The sequence below is a fragment of the Oncorhynchus gorbuscha genome, linkage group LG25, assembly GCF_021184085.1.
Source record: "Oncorhynchus gorbuscha isolate QuinsamMale2020 ecotype Even-year linkage group LG25, OgorEven_v1.0, whole genome shotgun sequence".
NCBI lineage: Eukaryota > Metazoa > Chordata > Actinopteri > Salmoniformes > Salmonidae > Oncorhynchus > Oncorhynchus gorbuscha.
Genome location: NC_060197.1, coordinates 27,280,858 through 27,299,322, shown reverse-complemented (window position 1 = coordinate 27,299,322; position 18,465 = coordinate 27,280,858). Strand labels below are relative to the sequence as shown.

At 45.6% G+C, this 18,465-nt stretch overlaps 2 protein-coding genes across 2 annotated transcripts in view; both read left to right on the top strand.

Moving 5' to 3' along the window:
• The window catches only part of LOC124013782 (dual specificity testis-specific protein kinase 1-like), a 24,744-nt gene extending 12,929 nt beyond the window's left edge, over positions 1-11,815 (top strand). The window contains exons 3-10 of the mRNA XM_046328294.1: positions 1,514-1,635; positions 2,126-2,174; positions 3,164-3,310; positions 4,564-4,646; positions 6,777-6,951; positions 7,227-7,313; positions 7,486-7,582; positions 7,847-11,815. Coding sequence (XP_046184250.1) covers positions 1,514-1,635; positions 2,126-2,174; positions 3,164-3,310; positions 4,564-4,646; positions 6,777-6,951; positions 7,227-7,313; positions 7,486-7,582; positions 7,847-9,000 — 1,914 coding nt within the window. The 3' untranslated portion in view covers positions 9,001-11,815. The remainder of the gene's footprint in view (positions 1-1,513; positions 1,636-2,125; positions 2,175-3,163; positions 3,311-4,563; positions 4,647-6,776; positions 6,952-7,226; positions 7,314-7,485; positions 7,583-7,846) is intronic.
• Positions 10,434-18,465, top strand: LOC124013783. Its single transcript, XM_046328295.1, has 7 exons — positions 10,434-10,575; positions 10,923-11,043; positions 14,100-14,269; positions 14,474-14,655; positions 15,562-15,733; positions 15,831-15,952; positions 16,090-18,465. The coding sequence occupies exons 1-7, from the start codon at positions 10,512-10,514 to the stop codon at positions 16,567-16,569; spliced, it is 1,311 nt and encodes a 436-aa protein (XP_046184251.1). The 5' UTR covers positions 10,434-10,511; the 3' UTR covers positions 16,570-18,465.

The window sequence follows — 18,465 nt, the reverse complement described above, 5'->3', positions numbered from 1 at the left end:
GTGTGGTAGGACTGCATACTGTGAGTGTGGTAGGACTGCATACTGTGAGTGTGGTAGGACTGCATACTGTGAGTGTGGTAGGACTGATGTGTGTTTTTGTTTCTCTGGTCTGCTGGCCAGCTCCTATCCAGGCATACTGTCACGTTGACGATGTCGCCATACTCTTGCAGCATTTTCACTTGTGATTTACCTCTTGTGTTTTACCCGAAAGGCTCAGCGATTTCTCTTTCCATCTATGCGGCCCGGCACCCGTGTCTCACGGGGCCATGGCTCTGGCGGATCTGCTCTCACTTGGGGCCAAAGCACGGCCCTTGGGTACTTTTCAGCTTGCATTTACATCACGGCTAACTGAACTTTTAACACCTCACAAAGCAACAGTCTTGAATGATGCAGATGTTGTTGATTCTGCTTGCCACAGGTCTTAAGGGTCACACTCCTGATGGAAACACAATGACACTAGAGTTGACATTAACATGAAACACTGGCGACACACGTGTGGGTAAAGGCGTCCGCATGCTGAAGTTTGCTAAGTGAACCAAACGAGTGTGCTCGCATCCTCCCTTAAAAGACCTTCGCTGGGGAAAAAAGCGTCAATAGTATGGTTTGACCATTTTGAGACGCTGTGGTCAGAATGCACTTCATCCAAAAACTCCAATCTGTAATTAAGTTGTCGTTTTTGCCGAGGAGATCTTAGTCGAGCAATTTTACATCTAAGTAGTTTGGTGTAGTATTTCTGAATTAATTGTTGTTGCTGCAGGAAAACGAGTCGTCACTCGTTGTATGACAGACCTCATTGAAGAATCCCTACTGTTGACCAATCCCCGACGAAGGGGCGTAGACGTCGGCTACCGATTTTTAAGTTTGCCTCAAGAAAATCCCGCCCGAACAACCGAAAAAATCCTTACTGAAGGCTAAAAACGAGCAAGAAATGTACAAAATCACAATATGCACAAACTCTTTCCGAACTGTTTCTGCCGGGAAGCATGCAGACGCCCTTAGTCTCTGAACACTCACCGTCTTGCTCGCGCTCTCTTTCGCTCAGGCACTCACACTACCAAATGTAACGCACAAATTCCCACACACGGACAAACATGACAGTAACACTCACAGTACTAAGTGGATTGTTTTTGTGGACTGTTAGAGTACTTCGTGGTTGTCTATATGGTTTATTAGTTAGATGGGCAGGAGTCAAAGCCTCTCAGAACTCACATATAGGGGATAAGACAACACATCTCCATGGTGACCACCAGACACTCGCCAACAGCTTGGCCAGAGTAGAGCCATTTAGTCCTGACGCTAGAACACAGGCCAAGACACTAGAACAGATGGGTGGAAATGCATACTAGAACTGGGAACCAAAGATCCAATTGACGAGTTCACATGTTCAGTTCTCGTACAGTCTCTGCTGCCCGGTGTCCAATGGTGTATCGAACTTAACTGTGTGTCATATCTTCTGTCTGAGGTCTGACCCTAGTGATGGTCCCCCCCCCCTCCCTCCTGTCTCTCTGTGTAGGTGCAGCACCGTATCAGTGGCCAGGTGATGGCGCTGAAGATGAACACCATGGCCAGTAACCGAGCTAACATGCTGAGGGAGGTCCAACTGATGAACCGCCTGTCTCACCCCAACATACTCCGGTCTGTCCATCTTCGGACTTGTATTAAAACACACACCTGCTTTCCATATGAAAGCTTTAGTCAACAGGGCAAATCCTCAGTGTACACATTTGAGCCATGCAGTTATAACGCATTGTGAATCTTGTCATGAGAGGCTCATATGACCTGTTTTTGAAATTGAAGAGTGTCTGGTAACACCTTTCGCTATACCGGCGCTGTTGAGTGGAACAAACTACCATAGCAACTCAAAGCATGTTGTTTTTTTCTTCACGCCTGCATGTAAGTGCTCTAAACCAGGGGTACTCTGTGTAGCATAGAGGCTGAGTATGTATATGTTTTTAACCATTTATTTAAGGCGACCACAATGGAAATGTGTTTACAATCTTTTTTTTTTGTCATCCTCTGAATGTAAATGCATGATCCACATTTGGTTGAAGTGAGTTATTTTAAATTGTCAAATAAATCTATCCTAGCTATTGTTTTCTAATATTCCTCCTCTCTCCTGTCTCAGGTTTGTAGGGGTGTGTGTTAATGAGGGACAACTCCATGCATTGACAGAGGTAAGATGTCCCTTTAAACTCTGGTAGACTGACTAGGATCGAGAGAACACTGGACAAATTGAACTATACTAAACAAAAATATGAATGCAACGATTTTATTTAGTTACAGTTCATATAAGGAAGTCGGGCCCAGCCAATCAGAATTTAAAAAAAATCCTCCCCAAATGGCTTTATTGCAGACAGAAATACTCCACAGTTTCGTCAGCTGTCCGGGAGGCTAGTCTCAGACTATCCCGCATGTGAAAAAGCTGGATGTGGAGGTTCTAGGCTGGCGTGGTTACACGTGATCTGCGGTTGTGAAGCCCGTTGGACGTACTGCCAAATTCTCTAAAATGACGTTGGAGGTGGCTTATGGTAGAGAAAAGAACATAACATTCTCTGGCAACTGCTCTGGTGGACATTCCTGCAGCCAGTATGCCAATTGCACACTCCCTCAACTTGAGACATCTGTGGATTTGTGTTCGTGACAAAACTGCACATTTTAGAGAGGCCTTTTATTGTCCCCAGCACAAGGTGCACCGGTGTAATGACCATGCTGTTTAATCAGCTTCTTGATATGCCACGTCTCATGTGAATGGATTATCTTGGCAAATGAGAATTGCTCACTAACATGGATGTAAACAAATTTGTGCACCACATTTCAGAGAAATAAGCTTTTTGTGAGTATGGAAGATTTCTGAGATCTTTTATTTCCGCTCATGAAACAATGGACCAACACTTTACATGTTCTGTTTATATTTTTGTTCAGTATACTTTAACACTGACGGTTCACTTCTGAATGGTCGTTGTGGTTAGGCCGAGGAAAATCTGAAGTTGAGGCAATTATTTGATTGACGGGTGCCATTGTCATGGCTACCATACAGCGACCTGTATCTCTCTTCCAAAATAGATTTGATCTCCAATTGAGAATAACCTGTATAAATAAAGATGAAGGGAACCTGTCATTTGATTGACACTTGGCTGAGTGTGATTGTCATGGTTACTTCCAGTACATCAACGGGGGTAACCTGGAGCAGCTGCTGGACAGTGACCGGTACCTGTCGTGGTCAGTCAGGATGGGCCTGTCTCTAGACATCGCTAAGGGCCTGCAGTACCTCCACACCAAAGGCATCTTCCATAGAGACCTCACCTCCAAGGTAGGAAGCACGCATATAAACACACGTAGGAACACACACACGTCTGGTAATTGTACATACTTAATTTCAAATGTTATTTGTTACATGTGCCAAATACAACCGGTGTAGACCTTACCGTGAACTGCTTACTTACGGGCCCTTAACCAACAGTGCAGTTCAAGAAGAGGTTAAGAAAATATTTACTAAATAAACCAAAGTAACACAATAAAATAACAATAACAAGGCTATATACAGGGGGTACCGGTACCGAGTCAGTGTGCGGACGTACAGGTTAGTCGAGGTAATTTGTACATGTAGGTAGGGGTAAAGTGACTATGCACAGATAATAGACGGCGTATAGCAGCAGTGTAAAAACAAATGGAGGGGGTGTCAATGTAAATGGTCTGGGTGGCCATTTGATTAATTGTTCAGCAGTCTTATGGTTTGGGGGTAGAAGCTGTTAAGGAGCCTTTTGGTCCTAGACTTGGCGCGCTGGTACCGCTTGCCGTGCGGTAGTAGAGGGAACAGTCTGACTTTGGTGACTGGAGTCTTTGACAATTGGATGGCAGGAGGCTTGGCCCCAGTGATGCACTGGGCCATATGCACTACCCTCTGTAGTGCCTTGAGGTCAGATAACGAGCAGTTGCCATACCAGGCGGTGATGCAACCAGTCAGGATGCTCTCGATGGTGCAGCTGTAGAACTTTTTGAGGATCTGGGGACCCATGCCAAATCTTTTCAGTCTCCTGAGGGGGAAACGGTGTTATCGTGCCCGCTTCACGACTATCTTGGTGCATTTTGTTGATGTGGGCACTAAGGAACTCGAAACTCTTGACCCGCTCCACTACAGCCCCGTCAATGTGAATGGGGGACTGTTTGGCCCGCCTTTTCCTGTAGTCCGCGATCGGCTCGTTTGTCTTGCTCATATTGAGGGAGAGGTTGTTGTCCTGGCATCACACTGCCAGGTCTCTGACCTCTTCCCTATAAGCGGTCTCATCGTTAGGCATGCAGCGAGCCACACGTACATACACACTCCATAAAACACAGTTGTGCCTACTCAAGTACACAGTTAACTATTAGAATAAATGGATTTACCAGGGTCCATATTCATAAAGCATCAGAGTAGGAGTGCTGATCTGGGATCATTTTAGCTTTCTGGATCATAATGAATCAAATGCTATGGATAGGAGGGACCCGATCCCACATCATCCTATTCGGAGACGCTTTGTGAATACGGACCCTAACCTCTTGTCTTCCTGGTTGTCTGTCCTGCAGAACTGCCTGGTGCGTTGGGAGAGTGGCCAGTGTACGGCTGTGGTGGGAGACTTAGGCCTGGCAGAGAAAATACCAGAGTACAGGTCTGTTGGCTTCATAAATCATCCATCTATCAGCATGCACTGATTTTGGATAACACACTTGAATGGCTGCTTCCTCTCGCTCTACCTTTCTCGCTCGCTCCATTTCAATAGCTTGTTAGCGCTCGCCTGCTCTCGCTCGCTCCCTCTTTTGCTCTCTCCATCCATCCATCCAGCCATCCATCCAGCCATCCATCTCTCCCTTTCGCTCAGCCAGTAGTTTATGTTAATGTGAGCTCTAGTGTTATTGTGTTTCCATCAGGAGTATCGTAGACACAGTATTGTAGACTCAGCTCTACAGTTAGGATCAGTTTCCTCTTCCCCAATCCTAACCATTATGTGTACAGGAAAAGAACACAACACTGACCTTAGATCAGTGTCTTAGGAGGGCCATTAATCCCACTAAAGCACAGTCTGATTTTCGAAAGAACGCGAGACTCTTTCACCTGAAGAAGTTGCGCTTTACCCGCTGTATCGGGCTGGGTGAGTAAGCCCCTGTTTCGGGGGCGAAGGAACGTTTCGAGCGGCGTTCGCTCACACCCAACCCCAGTTTGTTGATGACGCTGACATTTCCGCCTCCTATTTTATGAATCGCTTCAGCCTGCGTTGAACACAGCTTGCCAGCGCTCGTGTGTGTTTTTTTAAAAAACCTCTCCGCTTCTCCTCGATGACAGGAGTTAATGTCCTGGTAGCTATAGCTCATATTAGCTACAGATCCAGGAGCAGCTTACGCTCCCTCAATCCGAACCTGAGCTATTAGGGCTAAAACACGAAACTGAGCTTGGCTCAAACACTCTTACCCTGCTGGCCTCTTTACCGTGGTAAATGGGTCTGTATCCTGTGTCTGACAGGAGGCAGCTGTTGCGTTAAACAGACTGTGTGCCGTTTCTGCTCACTGTTTGTCTTCTGGTCAACCCAGTGTTTACCTTCTGTTTTTGCGTATGTACGGGCACTTTGTTTTGGTACCCCACAACAAGTTATTGTGTACCGTGCAGGCTTTTGGGTGTGAGTAAATAGATTTTGACAGTGGAACACGTTAGTGTTTGGCACCAGTGAATGTCTGCTGTGTGTTGACTGAACTTCCTCTATTGCAGCGTTTATTAACATGCATACACTTGTCAGAGTATTTTTGTGTGTGTGTGTGTTGCCTCCGAGAGAGCGGGCGAGAGACACAGATGGAGTTCAGGAAAGCTTTCCAAATAAGGTCAAACTATTCCAGCACACGCTCTTTCTCTCCTCTTTCTTTCTCCCTCTCGCCCTCCCGTCCTCTAACACCGCCTGACCGGAGACTCTCCCTCCCTCTTCCACATCCCCAAATGGTTTACACTGGGAGCTATGAATGTCTGTCTGCATTCCTCTCCTCTCTCCTCTATCGCTCCCTCACACTTTCTCAGCTCCCATAACTTCCCTTACTATGATGATGGGGGGGGGGGTTGATAGTTACATTTTGCTAAATAATTTGGGATGATATTCCTATAGCTTGTTCTCCATCTTTTTCTAAATTGTGAGACAAAATGTTTTCAGCACTTTACATTTTTTTAATTTCCCTGACTGATCAAAACGTGTTTTCTCATGCTCTCTCATCTTTCTGAAGCAGACATATGGTGAGCAAATACTTTTGGAACATCGAATTGCATAATCGAATCGCAATCCATATAGAATCGTGAGAAACGCGATACACATCGTGTCGGCACCAAGGTATTGTGATGATATTGTATCGTGAGGTCCCCGGCCAAATCTATTTCTGCAAAATCATGGGTCACTGTGAGATGGAAATAGCAGAGAGGAAGTGACTGCCAGCAGGGTGTCTGCCCGTTTTTGCCGTGTGTGTGTGTGTGTGTGTGTGTGTGTGTGTGTGTGTGTGTGTGTGTGTGTACACACACACTAGTTTTACCCCATGTGGTTGTTAATGAACTAGAGCATGATGATACTAGCTGCTAGCTCCAGTCTTGTTGGTTTCGGTCTGTCTCGCTTGCTGTTCTCTGTGTGAGCTGTCGTGCCTGTATTAATGACTCCGGGTGGAACTTTCCCCTCGGTATGATACAGGTCTAGGATCAGCTTCCCCTCCCCCAATCCTAACCTTAACGTCGTCGCCTGTCATCATGCCTCATGCCTGTCTTCCTCTGTCCTCAGTGAAGGGGCAGACCAGCAGCCCTTGGCCATAGTGGGTTCCCCCTACTGGATGGCACCTGAAGTGCTGCGAGGAGAGATCTACAACGAAAAGGTGGACGTATTTGCGTACGGCATCATCTTGTGCGAGGTCATCGCTAGGATACAGGCTGACCCCGACTTCCTCCCACGCACAGAGGTATGTTCATCACACTCAACATGCACATGCACACAACACACACACACACACAATCATTTCCCCCAATATTATTGTGTGGTGTAGACTTTGTTAAAACTTTTCCCTCTTCTGCCCATTGTATGCAACTGCAGTATAAAAGCCTCTCGGGCAGTAAGTCGCAGGACTTTCATTGAAGTCTCTATTCTATTGTGCAAGTTTGTGACTTTGCGTCTCCTTAGGGCTCTAAGGAGATGTGTGATTGTCTCACAGGGAGATGTGTGATTGTCTGTCTGCAGGACTTTGGCCTGGACGTCGTGACGTTCCAGCACATGGTGGGAGACTGTCCACCTGCCTTCCTGAGCCTGGCTGTCACCTGCTGCAATGTAACACACACAAATCCTCTTCTACCTTTTCTCGCTCCCTCTCTGTCCCCTTCTATCATTTCCCCTTATTCCTTCTCCTGAGTACTGTTGACTTTTGAGGAACTTACCCCCCCCCGTCCCCCGTCTCTTTCGCTCATCTAACTCTCCGTCCACCTCTCTCTCGCTCTCGCAGATGGATCCAAAGCGCCGTCCATCGTTCTCAGAGATTGTAATGGAGTTGCAGAGGAGAGAGACTGAGAGGACACAGAAAGACAAAGCTGTACTAAAGGGTGTGTGTGTGGGGTTAAAGAACACCCGGGGGAGGGGGATCTCCCAACTGCTCCCCGGGCACTGATGATGTCGATTTTTAAGGCAGCACCCCCTGCACCTTTCTGATTCAGAAGGGTTGGGTTAAACGCAGAAGACTCATTTCAGTTGAACCCCTTGTTGTCAAACGGAGTTGTGTTTTTTCTCAGGATTTGTATGTTTTTTCTTAGTCTCAGCAGATTGCCAGCCGTGTATCATTCTTATTGAAACTCTCTCTCTCTCTCTAGATCTCGGCCCACTGCGGAGGCGCTTCCTCTGTCTCCCCGGCGACCCTCGCCTCTGCCGCAGCAAATCGGACGTGCTCCCTCCGGCTGTGCTCCCCACTCTGGCGCCTCCCACCCGTGTCAACCCCTTCTCCCTGCGAGAGGACCTAAATGGAGGCAAGATCAAACTGTTCGACACGCCCAGCAAGTCTGTCATCTCTTTAACGTTCACCTTACCCAAACCCCCGGTTCCCTGTACCTCGCCCTCAGACAGAGAGAGGGGTACCCCCCGAGGAAGGCTCCACAGACGCTGCTTATCCCTTCCTTGCACCCCCCCACCAGATCTCCTGCCCCCCACCACCAAAGACAATACCACAGAAAAGACGGGGGTATTGCCAACTGACCTAGACGCTGAGAATGATGAGGGGAATGTTGAGAACGAGAGAGGGGAGCGGGGAATCGTGAAGGAGAGATTTACCTTTGAGTCGAATGAGTTCGTAGACGAGGAGGATGTGGAGAGGAGGAAGAGCAGCGAGGGCCTCACGGGCGATGACTCGGGGCTTCCTCTCGATCCAGAGCTGCTGTCATTGGACCAGCTCAGCGAGGAACAGGAAGAGGAAACTGACCAGGAAGTGGAACCTATGGATTGCACCAGCTCCCCTGACACTCTAGATGGCACTCTCCCTCCACTCTCTTCTTTCCCTACTCTTCCACCTTATTCCTCCACCACATTCAACAACGGCTGGGGTAATGTTACCCCCGTCTTCAATGGTCCTCTATGCCTGCCCCCCCTCCCCTCCCCCCACATGGACAACAACAGCACCACGGTGGTCATTAGTCGGCCTCTGGGATGGCGGGGCACCAACAGGAACCACTCACCTCCTGGTAGGCCCATTGGGGGCTCTCCATCGGTGTTCGGGTCCGGTAATGGTTCTGGTCCTTCTCTGGAGCAGGAGGAGATGATCTCGTGTCCCGGTTGCTGTCTGGTGGGTTTCCGGTTCCCTTCTCTGTGTTTCCGCACGCCCCCTCCCCGGAACCCCTATAAGAACCTGAACGGGAACGGAGACAGTACTGGAGTCACCCGAGGGCTGCTCTATACAGGGCCTAAAGGGATACCGTCCTCCCCTACCAACCCCGAGCCTGGCCCTGGTCTAGCCCTGCCTGTGGCTCAGACATAAGAGACAAAGAATGCCCTAACCACAGATCTAGGATCAGATTACCCAACCCTATTATTCTAACCTTATTTCTTAGGAGGGAGAGACTGGGAACTGACCTTGGATCAGTGCCTATGGGCTACTTCATTCCATTCTTACATATAGATGTTTACATAGCTGCTGGTGGGAAGGCACTGTTGTGCTAGTGGTCTATGAGTGGTGGGACGCCCTCTGCTGGACTGAGGCGGTATTGATAATGCTGTACTGTATAATCCAGTATCACGCTATACTGAGAAGGGGAGTGAGCTGAGGTCTCGCAGATCCCTACAGTGGAGGAAGGCTGGTAAACTGATTTTAATAAAGAAGCAATGACAATACTCTCCCTCAGCATGATGGCACTTGTATTGGCCAGAGCCATATTTAAATGTAAGCTAAACATGGCTTTGGTATTGGACCAATCCCATGGGATATGTATTTTATGGCATCCTTCTATGCTGTGGTCCATGGCTCCTTTTCTGACAGTCACAGTTGTAAGTACAATTTTTGAACGGTGGTGGCGTTGCTTCTATGAGGGATGTTATGGAATAGTGTTACTTATGAAATGTTGTGAAATATGAATGTTACTATTCAGATGTTTGATACTGTCTGAACGGTCGGAGGCTCAGCAGTTTGCTTTGTGTTCAGGCTGCCACACAGCTGTACGGTGCAACCTGGAGATGCTACGTACGAAAAGGGCAATGAAAGGTGTGTGTGATCCGTACACTGGTCTGTTGAACGATATCTCGCTGTGACATCTCTTACGGCCCTCGTGGTCCTCGGGACAAAGCACTTATTGCGTTTTTATTTTGACTTTTTTTTGTTTTTATTTTTTTTGTTTTTGCAAATGAATGGTCAAAGACCTGCTTCAGCAAAGAGATGTACAGATTAATATTATTTAAAAATGGCATTGAATAAAACTATAGAATGGGACGACTGTCTGCTTTCTCTCTAGCTGGATTGCAGGATTGCTAGCCAACTATCGACCCAAACCTGCCATGAATAACTAGGAAGCATCAAGTAGTAGTGACTTTGGAAATAGTGACTCAAGACTATGTACTTGAATTAATAAATATATATATTCATCTATAGAGCTTGCAAGGGGTTCTTTTCCCTCTGTTTCCTGTCTCACTGCTTGTCTTTGAGCTTCAGATTATACCATTTCCTCTCACACCCGTGACTACTGTGTCACTTCCTGATCCTTCCACCTCCTGCCCATCTTTATCTATCCCTTCTTATATCTATTATTTTTATTTATCTCTCTCTCACTCTCACTCTCAATGTAGGTAAGTGACTGCTTACGCTACTCCTTTCCTATTCAATTTTGGAAAATGATTTGTTATGCTTTTTATTGTCATGTAGTCCTCTGTGACATTGTGTGCAGCAGGGTAATTGCATCACTGTGTTATCCCCTACCTCAAGGGGATTTTGTTTTGGAAAAAGATTTAGGCTGTGTCCTCAGTCTTTCTCAGCCTGGGGTCTAGCTTACCTGTGTCAACATGGTGACTGCGCCAGGTGTACTGATGACCCTTGTGTTAACAGGATTGTGTGTCCACGTCACAGGTAAGCCTTTTGCTCCCTCAAACCCACATTTCTTAAATAACCCGAACCCTCCATATTGGGGACAGTGACTGATCTAATTTACACCATCTATGGGGGGGGGGGCTCACTAGAGTTACTCATATATATGGTTTGATCTCAATGGATTACATGGCCAACTAAAGGTTGAAATGGTGTCAGTCATGTTATGTCTGTGAATTGTTCACGCATGGTTATCCTTGTTTATGTGAGATCTTGAATATGAAAGTGTAGCATATGTGAGAATGTGTGTGTGTGTGTGTGTGTGTGTGTGTGTGATCTATCCCTGTGTGTTTGTGTTGACTTTGAAGTGTTTCCGTGTGAACTCTCAGGATCATCTAGAGCCGTCTGCACCACCCGTCTGTATTCCCTGAACTTAAACTGTGTCCTGCAGTGGGATTGTCCACAGGCGAACGCTACCACCACCTACACCGTCCAAACTAAGACTCAGGGGTGTGTCTGACTCCTCATTGCTCACTATTGACTTAATGGACTAGTATCTAGCTCGAAGGTTCCTCTCAGCTAAATGCTCTTCTAAGATTCTGGGGTTCTGTCTGTCTGCTGTCTCCATTGACCTAATCGATCTAGCTCAAATAGTATGTTGTATTACTGTTTTGCCATTTTCTAGAATTGGTAGTGAATTGTTTCTGAGAAAACCACTACATCTTCTGTAATGTTTGTTCTGTGTGTAACTATGTTATAGTCATTTTAAGTAGAGTATTTTTTAAATCAAGTCATTGAAGGATGTAATCAGCACTGGGATTCTGATTAGTCATTTACTTTACAGTGAAGCTAATGTGGATAGTGCAACTGTTGGGTGTCTGAGGGGAAAGCTAGCCTAGAAAGGAAATGGAAAGCAAATTTATTGTGTGAACAAAGCGCTCTAGCGATGCGGAGAGGAGCCGGTGAGAGGGGTAGCGTGAGAGCGGAGAATTTCAAACATGTGGTTTTTGCAGAGGGATGAATCAGTCACTCGAGTCCATGGTTGGTTGACTTTATGGGTAGATGGGTTCCGATAGATGGGCACGATTGTTTTCTACCACAGCTGTGAAAACACCCTGGCTGCTCCTCTCCCCTGCCACCTGGTTTCAGTCATAACCATCACCACCCATGTCGTCCAACAACCAGTGTGTGCCTGTTATCTTGTGTGGGTATTGCATATTTTCAGAAAGGACATTTCCACATACATTTTAGAAGATCGGAATAATAAATACCACATAGTTAATCTCCGTGTTTGTGTATGTTTCTATGTGTACAGTATATAGCACCAGTCAAGTTTGGACACCACCTCACCTCATTCCAGGGTTTTTCTTTATTTTTACTATTTTCTACATTGTAGAATAGTGAAGACATCAAAACTATGAAATAACACATATGGAATCATGTAGTAACCCAAAGTGTTAAATGAATCAAAATATATTTGAGATTCTTCAAAATAGCCACTCTTTGCCTCGATAACAGCTTTGCAATTCTCTCAACCAACTTCGAGGTAGACACCTGGAATGCATTTCAATTAACAGGTGTGCCTTGTTAAAAGTACATTTGTGGAATGTCTTTCTTTCCTTAATGCTTTTGAGCCAATCAGTGGTGTTGTGACAAGGTAGGGCTGGTATACAGAAGATGGCACTCTTTGGTAAAATACCAAGTCCATCTTATGGCAAGAACAGTTCATATATGCAAAGAGAAACAACAGTCCATTACTTTAAGATCTATGAAGGTCAGTCAATCTGGAAAATTTAAAGAACTTTGAAAGTAAAAACCAATCAAGCGCTATGATGAAACTGGCTCATGAGCACCGCCACAGGAAAGGAAGACCCAGAGTTGCCTCTGCTGCAGAGGATAAGTTCATTAGTTACCAGCCACAGAAACTGCAGCCCAAATAAATGTTCCACAGAGTTCACGTAACAGACCGCTCTCGACATCAACTGTTCAGAGGAGACTGCATGAATCAGGCCTTCGTGGCCAAATTGCTGCAAAGAAACCATGATTTCCGGATGTGTGATTCCCACCGTGAAGCATGGAGGAGGTGTGATGGTGTGGGCGGCGTGCTTTGCTGGTGACACTGATTTATTTAGACTTCAAGGCACACTTAACCAGCATGGCTACCACAGCATTTTGCAGTGATACCATCCCAACTGGTTTGCGCTTAGTGGGACTATCATTTTGTTTTTCAACAGATCAATGACCCTCCAGACTGTATAAGGGTGGTTTGACCAAGGAGAGTGCTGCATCAGATGACCTAGCCTCCACAATCCCCCGACCTCAACCCAGTTTGGGATGAGTTGGACCGCAGAGTCAAATCAAATGTTATTTGTCACATACACATGGTTAGCAGATGTTAATGCGTCTGTAGCGAAATGCTTGTGATTCTAGTTCCGACAATGCAGTAATAACCGACGTAATCTAACTTAACAATTTCACAACTACCTTATACACACAAGTGTAAAGGGATGAGGAATATGTACATACAAATATATGAATGAGTGATGGTACAGAACGGCATAGGCAAGATGCAGTAGATGGTATCGAGTACAGTATATACATATGAGATGAGTAATGTAGGGTATGCAAACATTAAGTGGCATTGTTAAGTGGCTAGTGATACATGTATTACATAAAGATGGCAAGATGCAGTAGATGGTATAGAGTACAGTATACATGAGATGAGTAATGTAGGGTATGTAAACATTAAGTGGCATTGTTTTAAGTGGCTAGTGATGCATATATTTTTCCATTATTAAAGTGGCTAGAGATTAGTCAGTATGTTGGCAGCAGCCACTCCATGTTAGTGGTGGCTGTTTAACAGTCTGATGGCCTTGAGATAGAAGCTGTTTTTCAGTCTCTCGGTCCCTGCTTTGATGCACCTGAACTGACCTCGCCTTCTGGATGATATAGCGGGGTGAACAGGCAGTGGCTCGGGTTGATGTCCTTGATGATCCTTTTGGCCTTCCTGTGACAACGGGTGCTGTAGGTGTCATGGAGGGCAGGTAGTTTGCCCCCGGTGATGCGTTGTGCAGACCTCACTACCTTCTGGAGAGCCTTACGGTTGTGGACGGAGCAGTTGCCATACCAGGCGGTGATACAGCCTGACAGGATGCTCTCGATTTGTGCATCTGTAGAAGTTTGAGTGCTTTTGGTGCCGAGCCAAATTTCTTCAGCCTCCTGAGGTTGAAGAGGCGCTCCTGCGCCACCTTCACCACGCTGTCTGGGTGGACCAATTCACTTTGTGTGAACTCTTTCAAGACTGTTGGAAAAGCATTCCTCGTGAAGCTGGATGAGAGAATGCCAAGTGTGTGCAAAACTGTCAAGGCAAAGGGAGGCTACTTTGAAGAATCTCAAATATAAAATATATTTTGATATGTTTAACACCTTTTTTTGGTTACTACATGATTCCATATGTGTTATTTCAAAGTTATGTCTTCACTATTATTGTACAATGTAGAAAACAGTCCAAATAAAGAAAAACCCATGAATGAGTGTCTCTGAACTTTTGACTGTGTGTGTTGCAGTGATTCGTGGCAGGACGTGGAGAGTTGTGTGCGGTTCTCCTCCCAGCTGTGTGACCTGTCCGAGGCCTTCTCTAACTTCGAGGTGTACAACATGATCCGCCTGGGCCTCCACCAGGGCCCGGGGAGTCCAGTCTGGACAGAAAATCTGGGGTTTGGCGTCCGTGATTTCAGTCAGTAGCCTGTCTCTCCTCTAAGACCTGTCACATATCTTGCCATGGTAATTTATTGTTCAAATCAACAACAAAAACGAAGAGCATTTAACCATCTTAATACACTGCAGAGTTCAAATAGAGAGGGCTAAAATGGCTAAAAGCACTCGCATGAAGCGATTCTTGTGATTTTGAAATTAAAGTGGCTTTGTTTCTCCTCTCCAGACTTCAGCAGCCCCTCCGTCTTGGTCTCTCTGTCTGGAGAGAGGCTGGGAGTGGAGTTGCACTTACCTTGTTCTAGCAAAAGGGAGTGTCTTCCTCTGCAGAGTTGCTGTCCACTGTCAAAATTGATTGACCTCTGGGTCACCGTGACAGTATATGACCGACAGAACCCCTCCGACTACAAGGTACCCCTGTTGCCATTGGCGATACCACTTTTTGCTGACCCTCCCTCCTTTTGCTCGCTCTCATTCACACATCCCTTTTCCTTTCTACCTGCTGCTATGTAAATGAATGTAAGGGGTACAATGTTAAGGAGTGAGTGCCCAGAAACTACACTCATGTTTCCAGTGGTGTAAAGTACTTGTGTAAAAAATACTTTAAAGTACTACTTAAGTTTTTTTTTTAGTCTAGCTGTACTTTACTATATGTTTTTTTTAACATCTTTTACTTCACTACATTCCTAAATAAAATTATGTACTTTTTACTTTCCCTGCCACCCAAAAGTACTCGTTACATTTTGAATGCTAAGCAGGACAGGAAAATGGTCTAAGTCACACACTTAATAAGAACCTTCCTAATCATTCCTACTGCCTCTGTGCCATTGTGGACTCACTAAACCCATGCTTTGTTTGTAAATGATGTCTGAGTGTTGGAGCGTGCCCCTGGCTATCCGTAAATTCAAAAACGAGAATGGTGATGTCTGTTTTGCCTAATATAAAGAATTTGAAATGACTTTTACCTTTGATACTTAAATATATTTTATCAACTACATTTACTTTTGATACTTAAGTATATTTTAAACCAAATACTTTTAGACTTTTACTCAAGTAGTGTTACTGGGTGATTTTCACTTTTGAGTCATTTTCTATTTAAGGTACCTTTAAAAAAAAAATGTTTACTCAAGTATGACAATTGGGTACTTTTTCCAGCACTGGTTGTTTCTTTGCTGCATATTTTTTTTGTGTGCATTTGTTAGTACAAGTGTCCCTGATTGGCCTTCTGTGACACACTGTCTGATACAGCCTCTCTGATTGGCTGATCCTCTTGCATGTGTCTGATACAGCGTTTGTGATTGGCTGGTCCTATTGCAGACGCAGATTGGTTTGGTCCAGACGATGGTGTATGGGGCAGAGTTCTCAAACCTGGTCCCAGGACATGACTACTGTGTCGTGGCGAACTTCTCCGTCAGTCCGGCCACCTTCCCCCAGGCCTCGTCTCCTCCCTCGGACCCCAGTTGTGTCCACCATGCTGGCCCAGGACTAGGTTAGAGGTTTACGTTGGGTTAAGGTTGAGTCGGGGTGTGGACATGAAGCTTGGGTTATGAATACAACACTAATGACGTGTGTTTTGTGTTTCCTAGGGTTGCAGCCAGTGTTGTTGGGGATAGGAGTGTGTGCTGTACTCTTCTCTCCTCTCCTTGCTCTGTACCTGCTGAAACAAAAACGAGATGTACCACATGTAAACCGACTCCCCAAGTCTCTAGTAAACTGTCCTTATTCTTTTGAAACACAAACACATGAGTATTTCATTTGTGTATAGTACTATATAAAATGCAGTATTATCTTGAATGTCCTTGGGTATATCATTACACTGTGTTTTTGTGTATTTTTGTAATGCAGGCATCTCTTCAGGCATTCCTCCAGGACCTGCCGGAGTCCCCTTCAGACCCTGTTGACCCCAGTGACATTGTAGACGACCACCTCTCCATCCTGTCCTCTTTCTCCAGCTGTGTCTGCACCGAGGCCCAGGCCCCAAGCCGGGGTAATGGGTACAACAGCAACCCCTTCCTCAGTGACTATAGGTCAGGCAACATGCACTGGAACACTGAGAGAATGGAGCTGGACCTGAACTCAGGCAGCACCATATCCCTGCCATGCTCCACTGTGCCTATAGGCCTGCATATGATCCAGTGCAGCTTTGATTCACCTCGGCAACCACATCCAGGGCCCAATGTGCCAGTTCTACCGTACCCTGGTTCTCTATCTCTGTCAGAGGCCGTGGAGGGCCAGGTGGTCCCGCTGTGTTCTGTGAGGTTTGGGAGGGTGAGTGAGGGGGATGGGGGTGAGAACCTTGAGGGACTACAGTGGTGTAACCTGTAGCATGTTGCACTGCAGTACTCACAATGCCATGTTTAACATATTCCTATGAACTCCACAGTGCTGAGAGGAGTTGCAAAACTTTATTGACAATTTTTGTTGAAAATTGTAATTTTTTTCCCTCAGCTTACAGGCATACATTTTCAGTTCCAACAGGACTGTGATCCAGCACCTTACCAAGGTCAACCATAACAAGGACAATACTGGACAGTGCAATCATAAACGCATACACAATTAGAAAAAAGGGTTTCAAAAGGGTTCTTCGGCTGTCCCCATAGGAGCCTTTTCTGAACCAAAACTATTCTTCCTGGAACCAAAAAGGGTTCTTCAATGGGTTATCCTATGGGGACAGCCGACGAACCCTTTTGAAACCCTTTTTCTAAGGGGGGGTTTATTATTCTGACTCCCCTTTAAATTGTCTTTGTCTACTGTGCCAAGTGTCTTTTCTGCTCTTTTTCTGTGTCATAATAGGTTGTTCTCCCCCCTCTCTCTTCCTTGCTTCTGACTCACTGTTGCCCCATTCCATCTCCGGCCTGACCCCACTGTCTCTTACCCGTGTCTGACATCTCATTCTGGGGGAGGAGGACAGAGGGTAGGGGAACATCTCTCTCCTGCCTCTCGTTTCACTGGTGGTGAACTTTTCCCGGAACATTAGAACATTCGGGAGTAGAGACAGAGGAGACGTTGGATGGGAAACAGTGATTGGCCCTATTGTTCTGGAAACCACAGCCTGCGTATGGCTCATAATAATATCACTGTCTGGAAGATTTTGATTCATGTTGTTGGTTTAATATTGGGGTTGGATCATGAGTCCAAACTAAACGGTGTATTTGCTTGCCAATCATAAACGCTAATTCTCAGGCATCCAACAGGTATCACATCTAACCTTGAACTTTGGTTTTTGGAGCAACATTTTATGGGTTCTGCTGTATTTGCAGTCAATTCACCGGAAACCTGATCCAAAATGGTCGCTTTGTGGCTCACTCTTCACTGGTGTGTGCTGGCTAGCTCTGCAGCTGAGGTGGTGAAGTTGGATTGGGGATTTACGTGGTGTTTGACAGGCAGTAAAACATGTTGGTGGGGGCTTGCCTGTTATGCATGTTATTTTGGCATTAAATGTCACATCAGTTTGCAAACAATGCAATAGAAATAAATCAATTATTTAATAAAGCTGCATACAAACATGGTCTCTTTTTTGCTTTCTAAGGCAGCTCCAAAATGCAGTTGTTTCAGCCGAGCTCATTGCTTTCTTTGGTGGTGGGTCGGCCAGTAGAAAATATGGAGTGTGGGTTTTGGTAATGTTCTCTAGTTGCGCCGTGATTGGCTCAGTGTTCTCACTCATAGGGACACTACGTCACCGCTAAGTCTAAGGGTAGAGCTTAAAAATTCAAACCTCTTTGGTTCTGTCATATAGTTATATATCAACGTCATACTTTCAAAATCTTAGCTAGCAGTGATCATGAATCAAGTTGATAATCTACTGGCAAATCCTTTTTAATCCTTGTATATGAGAAATGATAGATAAAACGTATCGGTACTCATCGGCCATTGGACATAAACATTGCACAAGCTGGAAATCGCAAATTCAACAATGAAGGGTTTGGAAGGAGTCCGTGGCTAACTGCAAGCATTGCAAAGCAATCACTAGCCTGCTTTTCAGTGGAGTTGCAGTGGTCCCAAGTCTGGGATTAAGGGTCTCTTTTCTAAATTTAAAATTATGAACATTCAACGTTGGCCATGCTGTCAATGATGCATGATTTGTGCCATGCTCAAAACAACAACTCAGCGAAATTGGGAGGAAAAAATGAGTTCCGATTGGGGAAAATACATTTTGAGCTGTCATCCAACTCAGAATCGGAACTCGGGCCTCTTTCTAGAGCTATGACCTGAAGATCACTG